The sequence below is a fragment of the Vombatus ursinus genome, unplaced genomic scaffold (assembly GCF_900497805.2).
Source record: "Vombatus ursinus unplaced genomic scaffold, bare-nosed wombat genome assembly UNPS02012709.1, whole genome shotgun sequence".
NCBI lineage: Eukaryota > Metazoa > Chordata > Mammalia > Diprotodontia > Vombatidae > Vombatus > Vombatus ursinus.
The window spans coordinates 1,927,612-1,942,777 of record NW_020952487.1 but is presented as its reverse complement, the minus strand read 5'-3'; the positions used below and the strand labels follow the sequence as shown (position 1 = coordinate 1,942,777).

At 38.1% G+C, this 15,166-nt stretch overlaps 1 protein-coding gene and 1 pseudogene across 1 annotated transcript; both read right to left on the bottom strand.

Moving 5' to 3' along the window:
• Window positions 1-3,795: 3,795 nt before the first annotated feature.
• Window positions 3,796-12,118, bottom strand: LOC114040112 (annotated as a pseudogene).
• Window positions 12,119-12,623: 505 nt separating this feature from the next.
• On the bottom strand, window positions 12,624-13,562 carry LOC114040090 (olfactory receptor 6C2-like). Its single transcript, XM_027858082.1, has one exon. It carries the CDS (start codon window positions 13,560-13,562, stop codon window positions 12,624-12,626), a length of 939 nt encoding a protein of 312 aa, XP_027713883.1.
• Between the last annotated feature and the right edge of the window lie 1,604 nt (window positions 13,563-15,166).

Here is a 15,166-nt window from a genome sequence, read left to right as displayed (position 1 = left end):
TCTTTCTTTCTTTCTTTCTTTCTTTCTTTCTTTCTTTCTTTCTTTCTCTTTCCTTCTTCCTTTCTTTCTTTTAATAGATCTGATTTCTATATTCCTGTATAGGGAATCAGCCACATCTATCCTATCTCTGCAGCTTAAAAAAAATAGAAGAGAAGGGAGTAGTGATGTGACAAGCCATTATATTACTTACTTTCCTGCCCATTGTTCAGGTTTCAGTGAATAGTTTTTGCTCAAAAATCTCTGGAATGCCTCAAACTGAGCAGCGATGAATTAGTGGAAAAACATATATCTACTTCCGGCCACATTATCTCACAAACCCATGACCTCACCCTAACAGACAGAATGGAGTTCTCCTAGGTTCCCATATTCTGGAATATACCAGTCCTTTCTTTCTCATCATCCGTTCTAAAATGATGCTGCGTCAGAGATCCTGGACTGCTTTAAATGCAGAAAATACTTTGATGTGCTCTATGTTGCTGAAAGATAGAACCATTGGAAAGAGAATGGCCTCTTAGGTCCTGCCCTTCTTCAGACCTTCTGATCTTAAATGTCTGAGCAGGGAGACGGGTTTCTCTCCAAACTGTACACTATTAACAGAGGATGTTTGTTTCATCTGTCTAATGTGCTGCAGGAACATGGGGACCAATTGAGTTTACAAACTAAAGGAACCTTGGGGAATCCAAATTCCAACATTACTAATTAATCTCTGTTGTAACCAATTTTGGCAAAAGACATAAAATATGCACCTGTGGGGCCAGTACCCACAGGGAATGGAAAAGTAGCAACAGCATCAGACACAGGCTTGGTACACAGCAGGGAATCAGGTGAAGCAGGAAGATTGACATCTCATTGCTCCTTCCCACTTTGTTTAAGATAGAGATTTCCAAAATTATTTGATTCTGCCCCCTCCCCATCAGTTTAAAAACTTGAGTATGCTCTCCGTCACTGTCTGTGTGTGTATACACACACATATGCATAGATACATATATACACATATATATACCCAAATACATATTTATATATTATGCAATGTATCGCTTTATTAATGTGTTAGGAAGTGAATTCATGAACTAGCATTTTTTTTTGCAGTTCTGTGAGAGCTTTAATGGCACAAAATATTTATCACTACAGCTAATACACATATTGCAAACTGTATATAATGTTATAAAGTGCTAGTAACTAAGTTGATGAAGAACACAGAATCACTTTGGTTCAGTTAATTCCAATAATTTCATCAAATGGTTCAATTCGTTAAAAGAATCTGAATGGTGGTCTTCAATTTATAGTCAATCCCTTGCTACAGCGAGCTAACTTGCTCCATTTTTCACTGTGTGAATCTATGCATTTTTGCCATTGATCCTATCTACAAATAATTAAAGCCACTTTTCCTGAAACATAAGAAAAATGAAGCCTGCACTTATTTTCAAAACTATAAACAAGCATAAAGCTTTTAAAACAACATAGACTTTTACAGAACTTCAACTATTGATAGCTGAAATCCTTTTCAGATTACACATTGATCTGTTTTTGTTCATTCAAAGTTTGGGAGACCAAGACTTCCACCCCAAACCTCTAGCAGGGTTATCAATAAATACTGCCTTGTATCATCTTATGATAACAAGTTCTAGCCATTTCTATTTCAATAAGATTCTAAAAGCAGCTGATTTCATAGCTACTTGAGAAGTAATAGAACAGAGATGGATTTATTTTCAATGGTCAAAAAGCTGTAAAGATAGTCAAGTTTTAAACACACTACAGATAAAAACCAACTGTTTAATCTATAAAAGGGTAATGCATTTATTTCTCTTAAGAAGATATGCCCAGTTTCAAGCAGAAATAACCTCCCTGCATCCAGAACTATGCCAATTTTATTACAAAACAAGGTGCCATTAATTAGTCCTGAGGAGTAAACTAGCCTTTTCCATTTGTAGACTTTTTAAACCATGCATTCAACACTATCTCAGTGAACAGCCACACCAGACTTCTCAATCATCTCCAAAGGAAATTCAAGATATATACTTGAAATAAATAGATTATAGAAGGCAAATCAAATGTTACCACATTCAGAATTCAGATGGAGAAGAGAAATAACAAACACATCTAAAAAGAATTCATTGTTGCTTTTATTTGGGCCCTGGCTCATTCCTTACGATGTTGTCTCAAATGGTAGAAAACAAATTTAAGTATAATCAAGGAGTTATTTGTCAAGGCCAGTTTTACTAATACAAACAAGTCAGTTAAGAATTAAATTCTACATTTTGACTGTCTGTTCATTTCTGCCATAACACATTCACTTTATAAAATGTGATGCAGCAGAAACAGTTTAATGGAACAGTTTCTGCAAAGTGGCCAAACTGACTGTCATAGTATTTTACTCACATCAACCTAATGCACTAATTAAATGAGCAAATCGATATTTTTCAAAGTAATGGTGGTTCTCTAAAGAGCCAATATTAAAATCTATATCATAAACAGTAATTATGTATAGATCAAATATATAGTAGTATCCTTCAGAGTCATGTTACATGTTCTGAAATCCAATAAAATCTACTTGAGGACACTGGAACTCCTTAACAATTTGGTACTAAAGCTTCACATTTTGAAGAAGGAAAGTGTCACTGAAGGAGAGGCTGTGTTCCCCAAATGAAGGGTTCAGTATAACCTAGAGCAGGATGCCTTGGGGGGATCCTGCTTGAGGGTCCCTTGAGTTGCCTGGGGAAGATTGTACAGTAAACAGTAACAAGGGGGAGCTTTGGAAGAACACCAAAAAGGACATCATTACAGGACTTGGTCAACTGCTCCCCAACCCCAGGACTGTTTCACTGAACAGCCCCAAGTGCTTGGAATAGCTCTGGGGGCCCAAGGGTGTCTTTAAAGGACTCCAGAAGAAATGAAATTTCCAATAACAAGAAGCCTGTAAATGCACCAAACATACTAGAACTCCTTCAACAGCTTCATTTTAGAGGGGAGGGGAAGGGAAAACAATCCTTTAAGGAAAGAGGTGAAAAATGAAAACAACTTCACACATAGTAGGAAAAACTCCAGAGTCCCAAATGTCATCTTTCTTCACTCATCCTGGCCTGAGACCCGGTCTATCAGAAGTAAGGGTTCTGCATCATGGAAAAGCCAACATTCTGATAACACACTAGTCATGGTAATTTAGGGCTTACCCTCCTTAGTCTCCATCATTTATTTGTGCAGCCAGCCCCCTGCAAATTTCCAACAGTCCAGTCAACACCAGGAGTCTTGGAGAGAAAATGGCCCAAAAGCTGGTTTTAAATACATTTTTTATTGCCACAGACTATTTTTTTGTCTTTCTTTTTCTTGTTTTTGTTATAAGTATAAATTGTGAGCTTATGAGAGCTTGCCTTTGTCTTGAAAAATCAAGATTTGATAGGATGCTTGCTAACCTGCTTTCTTTTATAAAAGAGTGATGGTCCGATATTTCTGGGGGGATGCTGCAGCTCTAACTTAGGTGGGATTGAGAAGGAGGCAACAAACAGGGCTATGGGGAAAAAAACTCACTTGCTGGTGGCATCTGCCTTGAAAGGAAGACTTTGCCAGTTTCTAGATAATAGTAAACTCTGTGCGGAAACTCTGAGGGTCTTACAGACCAAAGAGGGAATGAGGCCATGAAAATGCTTCTCAAGAGTTTGAATAAAATGCTGAATCCCAAGAGAAGCTGGAAGGTGGATATGTAAAAACAGGGTGGAAGACTGGGGCGTGCTTAGAATGGTCTCAAGTTCAAATACACTAATGTGACAAGGATAGCACTTCACAGGGATCTCCTCTCCCTCAGTAGGTGCTAGCAGATAGGGAACTAAGTCTTTTTCCAATATAGATCCCTAGTTCCAAAGCCAAAACATGAGAGATGGAATGAACACTTTCTTCATGGTCCCCTTTCTTCATGGCGCCACTTTTCCTCATACTTAAAGAAACGGAACGTTTAGGGTGCTGGAAGTGGAATTCCTGGGGATGGGGGGATATTCTCAGGCCGACCGGACCAGTCTGATACCCAGGCCATACTTTTCTGCAAAGCTTCTACTTCTTTTTCTCCTTCTGCAACTTCTTCAGATTGAGAGCTATGGTCCCTGCTGGTGTACATGTCCACATCAAACATTATCTGACCATCTTCTTGTGGGGAAAGGCTGTCACATGCTGGGCGTCCAGGAGAATCTTGGTCATGTCTCCGTTGTGGATGGAGGACGAGCACGGCACGTGCTCCAGACCCCCATTTTTTCCATTTCCTTTCCCATCGATGCAGTTCATCTGGAGCTCCACCCGGGACCTGCTGAGGCCGCCGCGCGGAGCCAGCGGCTGCTGTGGTTGTTGTTGGGCAGCGGGGCGGCTGCTCTACCAGAGGAGAGGACAAGAGCGGGAAGCTAGAGCGGGGGCGGCGGTGGAGAAAGTTCTGCTGGCGGCGACGGCAGCTTCGGCTCTTCCTGAATTAGCATTTATTAAATGCTTAGTATATGACAGACACTGGGCTAAAGACTGGGTTACTAAGGAGGATAAAAATATTTTTCCTGTCCTAAAAGACATTTTAATAGAGGAGGCAACATGTAAATAACCGTACATATAAGATATACGCAGAGTAGATGGAAGGCAATCTCAGAAAGAAGTCACTTGGGTAAGGAGTTGAGACAGGAGCAAAAAAAGGCTTCCGGCCGAAGGTGGGATTTGAGCAGCATCTACAAGAGATAACAGAAGGAAGTGGGGGGGGACACTGTGTTCCAGGCTTGGGGGAATCCCAGTGCAAAGTCGCCGAATTGGGAGTTGGGATATTCTAGGTAAGGAAAATCACAGAGTTCGCGTTAAGAAGAAACATGACCTTGGGATGTTTGGGTGAGAACCACACTTACCCTTTAACCTGTGGTTTGATGTCTCTGAGGATGGAGGGGCTGTAGATGCCTACAACCAGTGTATCTTTTGGCTGAGAGCTCCAACCTGAGCTCAGAGAAGCACTTAAAGGAGCAAGTGTCAATAGGAACCATGAGTTCATATTTTACTGCTTCAGTACTGAATTGGAATTTATGCCATGGAGCATTCATTGAGCTGCTTTGACTGCTTCCAATGAGCCATGTTTGCTGGCTCACTGATGAAGGACTAGATCCCTGTGAGATTAGCAAACAATCCTCTTATTGGAACCTTGGTCTGGTGGTCTTGGCAAGAGGTGCCTGGATCAAGGTGATTGGTCACTGGGTCAGTGGGTGTGGCCCTTCTCAAGGATCTTAAAGGGAATGGCTCCACCTTCTAGCTTTCAGTCCTCAGCTGGTGTTGGCTTCACTTTGGTAAGAGCCCCAGCAACTACTACAGTGCTTATTGGACAAGACTCAAGAAGATGAAATCAACTTAGGCTTGCAATCAGGCTGGAAACCAGGCTTCCAAAAAAAAAAAGAAAGAAAAAAAGAAAGACTGAGTGGTAATTGTTTGGATTGCACAGATCCAAAGTAAAGGTGAAAGGTGACATTCCAATTCAATAGTCCTGCAAAATGCTTTATGTTCTCACATTTTAAGACTCAGTCTGCCAGGAGTGTATACTAGTATACTAGGAGTCACTGTTTCATGTTTAAGTGGTTTTTTGCATCACTGATGCTTGTGAATCTTTTATATAAAGTAAATAAATAGCTGTCCTATTTTATGTGTGTGTGTGTGTGTGTGTGTGTGTGTGTGTGTCTAATACTATACACACTCATAGTATACTGTCTTTCCGTTTGCCTTATTTTTGGAGATTGTACATAAGAGCCAAACCTAACCTTTAAGTTATTTTCCCCCAGGACCTAGTATGAGGAAGAAAAAAGTCAGAGAATGTGACCCTACATTTTGGGCCCTGGCTACCCCCAAGTCTGAAACTGGCCATGTATCCCTGAGTTCAGAACTAAGAGAGGTGCCATAGTGAACAAGTATAGGATGTGTTTCCTACTCTTCACTCTCCCTCTGGAGGCTCAATAGTTATTCTTATTGTTATAATTCTCCTTTGCCTTGTGTTGTTCAGGAATCAGAGCAATGTGCAGCATAGCAGCCCTGTATTCTAAAGGGGATACACCAGGAGTGGGAAACCTGCAGCCTCGAAGCAACACGTGGCCTTCTAAGTCCTTTGATGAAGCCTTTAGACTGAGTCCAAGTTTTACAAAACAAATCTTTTTATTAAGGGGATTTGTTCTGTATAGTTTGGATTCAATCAAAGGGCTACACTTGAGGACCTAGAGGGCCATATGTGCTCTCAAGGCCACAGGTTTCCCACCCCTGGGACACACCCATACAGGAATAATCTCTCATCCCACTACCTGGAAAGAGTTGCCTTGAGGCAGAGGCATATAATTATTGTATTGTGTTTATATGCAGCCTGAGAATACATAAATCCAGACTAAGAGATGGCAACAATCAGGGCACTGAGAGATTTCCTGTGGAAGGACATGAAAGAGGCAGACAAACATTGCTCTCTTGGTCCAAAAGGGTAATTCATGGCCATGGAGAGGTGGATTTCCTGATACATTCTGCTCTTTGGAGAAAGAGGATCACCTACTTAGTTCTTGAGAAATTCCTTACTTGACAAGCAAAGACAATGGATTATATAGACAGGACAGGTCTCCAAGGAAAGTGAATACTTGTGCAGCCAACCCCAAAATATATTTGCCTTATAAGAGGAATCTAGAATTACAGGGTTATAGGATGAGTTTAGGTGGGATTGTGTAAGGACCCTGTGGAAAGTCTAGAGATCCACCAAAGTGTCAAATTCAGTTCCCTTCTCAGAGGACTAATGGACTATTTGTGTCTTTCAGTATCTGTTTGTAACCTCCCCTGATCCCTTTGCCTCTTCTGCATTTTTGGTGGGGTGAAATTAAAGCTATCTTATCACTTAGTAAAAAGAAGAGAAAGCAAAAAACAAGAAATAAGAGAAAGTGAAAAGCTGGAAATGTTTTTCCCCCATCTAAGAAAGACTTTTTCTGATCCATGGCTTAGAGTTGTAAAGATTGCTAGGAGGGCAGCTAGTCAGTGCAGTGGATAGAGTGCTGTGACTGGAATCAGGAAGAGTCATTTTCCTGAGTTCTAAACCAGCCTCAAGCTCTTGTTTGCTATGTGACCCTGGGCAAGTCACTTAACCTTGTTTACTATAGTTTCCTTATTTGCAAAATTAACTGGAGAAGGAAATGGCAAACCACTTTATTGTCTTTGCCAAGAAAACTCCAAATGGATACATGAAAAGTCAGACATGACAAATAACTGAACAACAAAAAATTGTAAAGAGCTAGGGAAAACCAGAGAACACCATGAATTCAAATCAACCTGTGGACTAAAAGAACATGTTATAGCTCAACCTTCCCTTAAAGAAGATGATAACCAAGCATCATATGTAATGGGGACAAGCTAGAACCATTTCCAATAAGATCAGGGGTAAAACAAGGATGTCCATTATCACCGCTGTTGTTAAATATCATACTGGAAACGTTATCTTTAGCAATAAGGGAAGAAAAAGAAATTTAAGATATTAGAAGAGGCAAAGAAGAAACAAAGCTATCACTCTTTGCAGATGATATGATGATATACTTGGAGAATCCTAGAGAAGCAAGTAAAAAACTACTTGAAATAATAAATAACTTTAGCAAAGTCGCAGGTTATAAAATAAACCCACATAAATCATCAGTAATTCTATATATTACCAACAAAGCCCAACAGCAAGAGACAGAAAGAGATATTTCATTTAAACTTACTGTAGACATTATAAAATATTTAGGAGTCTACCTCCCAAAACAAACCCAGGAACTATATGAACACAGTTACAAAACACTTTTCACACAAATAAAATCAGATCTAAATAATTGGAAAAACATTAGTTGCTCATGGGTAGGCCAAGCTAATATAATAAAAATGACAATTCTACCAAAGCTAATTTACTTATTCAGTGCCATACCAATCAAACTACCAAAAATTATTTTATAGAGTTAGAAAAATTAATAACAAGATTCATTTGGAATAACAAAAGGTCCAGAATATCAAGAGAACTGATGAAAAGAAATGCAGGGGAAGATGGCCTAGCCATTTAAAATCTTTAATTGTATTATAAAGCAGTAATCATTAAAACTGCTTGGTACTTGAGGGCAGCTAGGTGGTGCAGTGGATAGAGCACTGGCCCTGAAGTCAGAAGGACCTGAGTTTAAATCTGGCCTCAGACCAAACACTTGACATTAACTAGCTGTGTGACCCAGGGCAAGTCACTTAATCCCAATTGCTTAAAAATTAAAAAAAACTGCTTGGTACTCGCTAAGAAATAGAGTGGTGGGTCAGTGCAATAGGTTAAGTATGCAAGACACAGTAGTCAATGACTACAGTAATCAATCATTCGATAAACCCAAATACGCCAGCTTCTGGGATAAGAACTCACTATTTGACAAAACTGCTGGGAAAACTGGAAAAGAGTATGGTAGAAACTAGGCATAGATCAAAATCTCACACCATATACCAAAATAATGTCAAAATGGATTCATGATTTAGATATAAAGGCTGATACTATAAGCAAACTGGGAGAGCAAGGAATAGTTTACCTGTCAGATTTATGGAGAATAGAAGAATTCATGACCAAATAGGAGATAGAGAACATTATGAAAAACAAAATGAATAACTTTGATTACATTAAATTGAAAAGTTTTTGCACAAACAAAGCCAATGCAACCAAGATTAGAAGGAAAGTAGAAAATTGGGAAAGAATTTTTACAACCAGTCTCTCTGATAAGGGTCTCATTTCTACAATACAGAGAATTAAGTCAAATGTATAAGAATACAAGTCATTCCCCATTTGATAAATGATCAAGGGATATGAACAGGCAATTCTCAGATGAAGAAATTAAAGCCATCTATAATCATATGAAAACAATGCTCTAAATCACTTATCGATTAGAGAAATGCAAATCAAAACAACTCTGAGGTACCACATCATACCTATCAGATTGGCTAACATGAGAAAACAGTAAAAAGATAAATGTTGTAGAAGATGTGGGAAAATTGGAACACTAATGAATTGTTGGTTGAGTTGTGAAATGATCCAACCATTTTGGAGAGCAATTTGGAACTATACTCAAAGTGCTATAAAAATTTGCATACCTTTTGACCAAGAAATAGCACTTCTAGGGCTGTATCCCAGAGAGATCATAGAAATGGGAAAAGGACTTACATGTACAAAAATAGTTATAGCAGCTCTTTTTGTGGTGGCAAAGAATTGGAAATTGAGAGGATGCCCTTCAATTGGGAAATGGATAAACAAGTTGTGGTATATGGATGTAATGGAATACTATTGTATTCCATTGTGCTATAAGAAATGATGAACAGGCTGACTTCAGAAAAAACCTGTAAAGACTTGTACGGTCTAATGCTGAGTGAAATGAGCAGAACCAGGAGAATGTTGTACACAACAATAGCCATGTTGTGAGATGACTAATATTGACAGACTTAACCCTTCTTAGCAATACAAAGATCTAAGACATCTCCAGAGGCCTCATGATGGAAAATGCTATCCACATCCAACGAAAGAACTATGGAGTTTGAATGCAGATCAAAGCATATTATTTTTTATTTTTTTCTTCTGTTGTTTCTGTTCCTCCTGTTGATTCTAATTCTTACGTACAACATCAGTAATGTGAAAATAAGTTTGATAGGAATATATAAGTATGGCCTATATCAGATTATGTGCCCTTTTGGGGAGGGGAATGCGGAGGGAGGAGGAGAAAATTTCAAAACTCAAAAGTTTATGGAAGTGATTGTCGATAATTCAAAATACATTAATTAAAAATTAAAAATAAATAAATAAATAAGAATTAAAAAAAAAAAGATAATAACCCAATAGCTAAGGAGTCTAGGAGAACCAGAAGCTAGGATCAGAGAAAAACCCTGTAACCACATGTGCAATGGAGCTTTGTCCAGCACTTTTCACAAACTCCATGGAGAATCACCTAAAATTGTTTTTACATTTAATGAAAGAGGCTTTATCATTATCAATGCAACCGGAAGAGAAAATGCATTCATTCAAAAGATATATATGGTGGAGACAACATGTCTGGCAAAACTATTTGAAATTTACTGTGGAATCAGGATTCTATCCCTGACTGACTGTTGTATTTCTAGAGGACTTGACATTATGTCCCACCGGCCTCCATCCCCTCAAATAAAGGCCAATGATTAAGGGAAATATCTTTTCCATAGAACATCTTATTTCTTCTGGGTAGAATAATGGAAAAGCACCTTTTTATCTGTTATAATCAATTATGCTAATATTTTATCTTTCTCTGAATGCCTCAAAAGTTTCTACTTGGTTACTGAATATGACTAACTCTCAGCATTGTATGCTCTCATAAATTCCTTTCCTTTGTACCTCTCTGTCCCAGTTTCACTTTGAACCACTCATATTTTTTTTTTGTTTTGACAGGGTGATTAAAACTGCTCTCTTGTCCAACCTGGGAGAAAAACACCATAATGATACTAAGGCTTTGTATCTGTGTTTGAATCTCTCTTCCTTTTTAATTATAAATAAGAAAGTGTAATGTCTTAGATAAGCCAGAAAAATGCAGAGTACTAAATCAATTCTTCAACACTGTGAACCTAGCAAAGACAAGCAGGGAGCAAATGTAGTGGGAATACTGCAGTAATAATATCATTAAATAATGGTATCATTAATTAGGGACAGTAGTCCTGCAGCATTAGAGGCCTGGGTCCCCTATCCCTCCATGTATATGCAGTGGCCATATATGTTTCCTTCCTAAAGGTTCCTTTATATATGGATCTACTCTTCCCACACATAATGTTTCTATCTGTGTCTCAATTTTATGTGAGGAATATGTTATTATTACTTTTACCAATGTGCTATCTTATTAAATATTTTTATTTGAACTGTCTTCTCCCCCTTAATAATAAAACTAAATATATTGGTGGAAAGTAAGGAATTATGATTTTGAGTGGATGTAAATCTATAGAGTCCCTTAACCTTCATGAAGCCTAGTTTTGAGCCCTAGTTTGTGAGTAAGAGAGGTACTTCCAGGTGCTACAAAGTGGGGGTACCTTCACTCAAAAGCATAGGTCATAATAGCTTCTGAGCCCCCACCAATGTGTTTGCCTTTATTAGTAAGGCAAAAGATACAATTAATTCAAAACAAAGGCATGTAATGAGTTAGAATAAAAATAAAAATAAATTATTTTCCCCTTTTAAATAGGAAAACAAGAGCAATGGGCCCAGTTTGTACGCTAGATTACTGCCTCCAAATGTTACATACATGTATAGCCAGAAACCTAGTCAACTTTTCTCTTAAGTAATTGTTTTAGAGGGAAGAAAAATGAAAGAAGTATTTAAAGGCTTGAAAATATTTGGTAATTATACAAAAGGTCTGATGAAAGGAAATAATACATGTGAATAAAGGTCATTAGTTAATTTTTTTTTATTATTGAACTCAACAAAAGTGTAAATTGTAACAGAAAAATGCTTTTTCTCCCTTTATGTTCTGTTGGATTTTAAAAAAAAGTCTTTTTTTGATGGAAAGTTACTAAAAAAGTTCTCCTATGGCCTGTATTCAACTTTACTTTATGGGCACAAGATCGATAATTTCTCTCTTACATGTCTGTAAAATATGGTGCTAGAAATGAGTGGGTCTGGAATTCAAGGAGGAGATATTTTTAATGGAGGGAGAAAAATCCATAGATTGTTGCTGAGGGAAAAACAGATGTTAGTAAATGGTGGAAGGGAATGGTTTGTGATTCCTGATTTAAAGGCACCCTCTAGATTTTCAGTCTTGAAAATGTGTGTTATTCTGAAACTTTGACTTTACCTTCCAAGGTCCATGTTTTATAACATGGATCATCAGGCAAAATTGATTTCTTATTTGACTTTACTGCTTTGAATATTCTCTGACTGAAATCTCCACCATGGGCCAGAAAGCTCATTATTGGTAAGACTTAATGATCCTGCAGGATTTCATCAGCCTTGGTAATCTACCTCACCTCTATTCTCTTTATTTGTTTGGAGAAGGGAGCTATTAACTCTAAACCTCCATTTAAGGAGAGAGCTGAGCTCAAACATTCCCTCATTTCTCACCTGACTGAACTTCTTTGAAGTTTCTCTGACTGATGTCTCTACCATGCCCTCATGAAGGGTACCTTTCTTCTCCCTCCCACTTTTCAAATATTTTTTGTGTGTCATCTTACCAATTAATTTTAACTTCTTATGGGGATTGTCTTTCTTTTTTTAGATGTGTATCTTAGTGATTAGTACAGTGCCTGGTATGCAGAAAGCATTTAATAAATATATATTGATTATTAAATAGGGGGCCAGAAAATTCTTTGATTCTAAGTGTCTTATACATAGTTTGTTCTTTAAAAAAATCTTCCATGGATTTTATAGAAATGAAGTGGTGAATGATGTGGGTGAAAGCAAGTGAAATCCTTAAAAATAGAGATGGAATGGGGAAGGGAAAGCCTCAATCAGTGAGGATTTCTGGATAAGAGAGAAAAGGAGCTATGAAACTTGGGTCTATGTGTAAGGTAGCAATAGTAAGAGAATAAAATCGGGTCATGGGACCCATAACAAAGAATTCAAAATTATACAGGTTTTCTTTTACTAATTACACCTGAGTTTCCATTATCTCTTATAGCTCTGAAATCAATACAGTCCTTTTCAATGTGTCTCTGAAAGCTTGTATCACTTGTTTGTTCCTCAGGGTGTAAATAAAGGGGTTCATTACTGGTGCCACTGAGGTTGCAAGTAATGACACTACCTTATTCAAAGCTACCCCTTCTTTAGCAGAAGGTTTGATATAGATGAAGATACAGGTTCCATAAGTCATGGAGACAACAATCATGTGGGAAGAACAAGTAGAAAAGGCTTTTTTTCTTTGCTGGGCAGAGGGGAATCTCAGAATGGTCCTAATAATACGGGCATAAGATAGAACCACTAATGCTAAGGTGATGATGAGTGTCAACACAGCAGAGGCTAAAATCATTCTTTCTATGAACTCTGTATCAGAGCATGTGATCTCCAGCATTGGTGAAGCATCACAGACAAAATGGTCAATGACATTAGAGTCACAGAATTCTAGCTCAAGACCCACACCAAGCGGTGGAATGATGATCATCAACCCAGACAGCCAACAACTCAGAACCAGCTGGTTACAAACTCTGTTGTTCATGATGGTTGCATAGTGCAGGGGTTTGCAGATGGCTACATAGCAGTCATAAGACATGACAGCCAAGAGAAAATATTCTGAGGCCCCAAAGAGGATGCCAAAAAATAACTGGGTCACACATGCATTATAGGTCACTGTACAGTCTCCAGTTGACATGCTGTACAAGAATCTGGGAATACAGAGAGTTGTGAATGATAGTTCTAAAAAGGAAAAGTTCCTAAGGAAAAAATACATGGGGGTTTTAATGTGGGGATCCACCAAAGTCGGGGTGATAATGGTCAAGTCCCCAGTTACACTCAGCATGTAGGTCAGAAACAGAAAGATAAAAAGCAGAACGTTCAGCTGTGGGTCATCTGTCAAGCCCCTGAGAATAAATAATGTTATCCCTGTACGGTTTCTCATTTCTGACCTCTGTCTTTCAATGGATCTGTAAGAGACAGAGACAGAGAGAGAGAGAAAGAGAGAGAGAGATAGAATCATAAAACAAGTTAGCAATGCAATTTGCATGTAAATGATCAGAAGTCACTCTTGGGCTCTTTTTTTCTGTCACTGGCAAAAAAAAAAACATGCCAATGTTGTGTTATCTCCAATGACTTTTAGCTGTGTATCAGCTACTGAGAATACATTTTTGTAAAGACTTTAAAAGTCCTCAATCTATCCTTTTTTTACTGAGTTCCTTGGTTCCATCCTCATTCCTTCAAAATCAATTTTAATTTGTATTATCTAAAAAGATTGTGTTGATTCCTTTAGTTTTCTCACCATCCTGATATCCAGATACACCTCCTTCATTGTGACCTAGAAAATAAAATTAAGCAAGATCAACCCAGTGATCATATATGAAAGCATACGTCAAATACACTTACGTTCATGTAGCACAAAGCTTTCAGTCATTTCCCAAATGTCAGACACTCGAATACATTTTGTTGCTACCCCACAACATACCATCATCTCTTGGAATATATGTGGTGCCTCTTTCTGTCTTTCACCTCCTTAGGATATATACTCAGTGGTGAGCTCACTGGCTCAAATCTATGAATAAGTCCATTACTCTTCTCAAAAAATTTCAAATTGTTTTATGGATCATTTTGACCAATACTTCTAGCAGTTGTACATTAGTGTGCTTGTTTTTCCAGCTGCCTTCCAATTTGTGTATTTTCATCTGTTTTTGATCTTTGCCAATATGTGAGTTGTATGAGATAAAACCTCAGAGTTTTAATGAGTATTTTAATTTTAATTTGTTTTATTTAATTTCTGTAACATTTTTAATGGTATTGCTAATTTTCAATTGTTACCTTGTGAACTGTTAGTTAAACAGAGGAAATGTTTCTTGGTGTTATATATTTGTATAGAGTACACCCTTTGAACTGATCTAAATGGTTCCATGGGAATTTCTGTGCATTGCTGCATCTCCTCTAAAAGCCCAGTTTCTTTTCCACTTTCACACCACCTTAGGTTCTTTTCTCTATCATAAAACCAGACTTCTATACAATCAGACCACAAAAATATGCTTTACATTGCTCTAGGTCCTTGTGGCTTCTCTTTGAGCAGGCTCTATCTTCTCTTAAGGTGACAGAGCTCAGAAAAAAGCATCACATACATGTTATCTGTCCATTGTTTACCTATTATAACCAAGGCAATGCTGAGATTGTTGTGAGGTTTGGGTGGTGATGCAAGGAGAAATCAGGGTTGAGACTTAGGGCAATAAGAAGTGTTGAGGTTGAAATCTTAGTGCAAAGCATCAGTGCTCACCAGCCCCAGAAACCATTCTCTCCACATCCCTTTATTCTTTAAGGACATGTAGTTAAAGCAACTGTAGTCCTTTAGGAAACTCTTCCTGAAGCTACCCTCACCTGATTGTGCCTACCATGCACTATCCTCCATCCATGTTCATTGCTGCCATATCTAATACCTAGGAGCACTGATCTCCTACTTCCATTCTACTCTTTCTGACCACATGTTCTCTCAAAAATTACTTCAACAAGAGACTGCCTTACAGTCTCAGACTA

Coding starts and splice junctions, on each gene's coding strand:
- LOC114040090 (XM_027858082.1), bottom strand. CDS start 13,562: ATGAGAAACCGTACAGGGATAACATTATTTATTCTCAGGGGCTTGACA.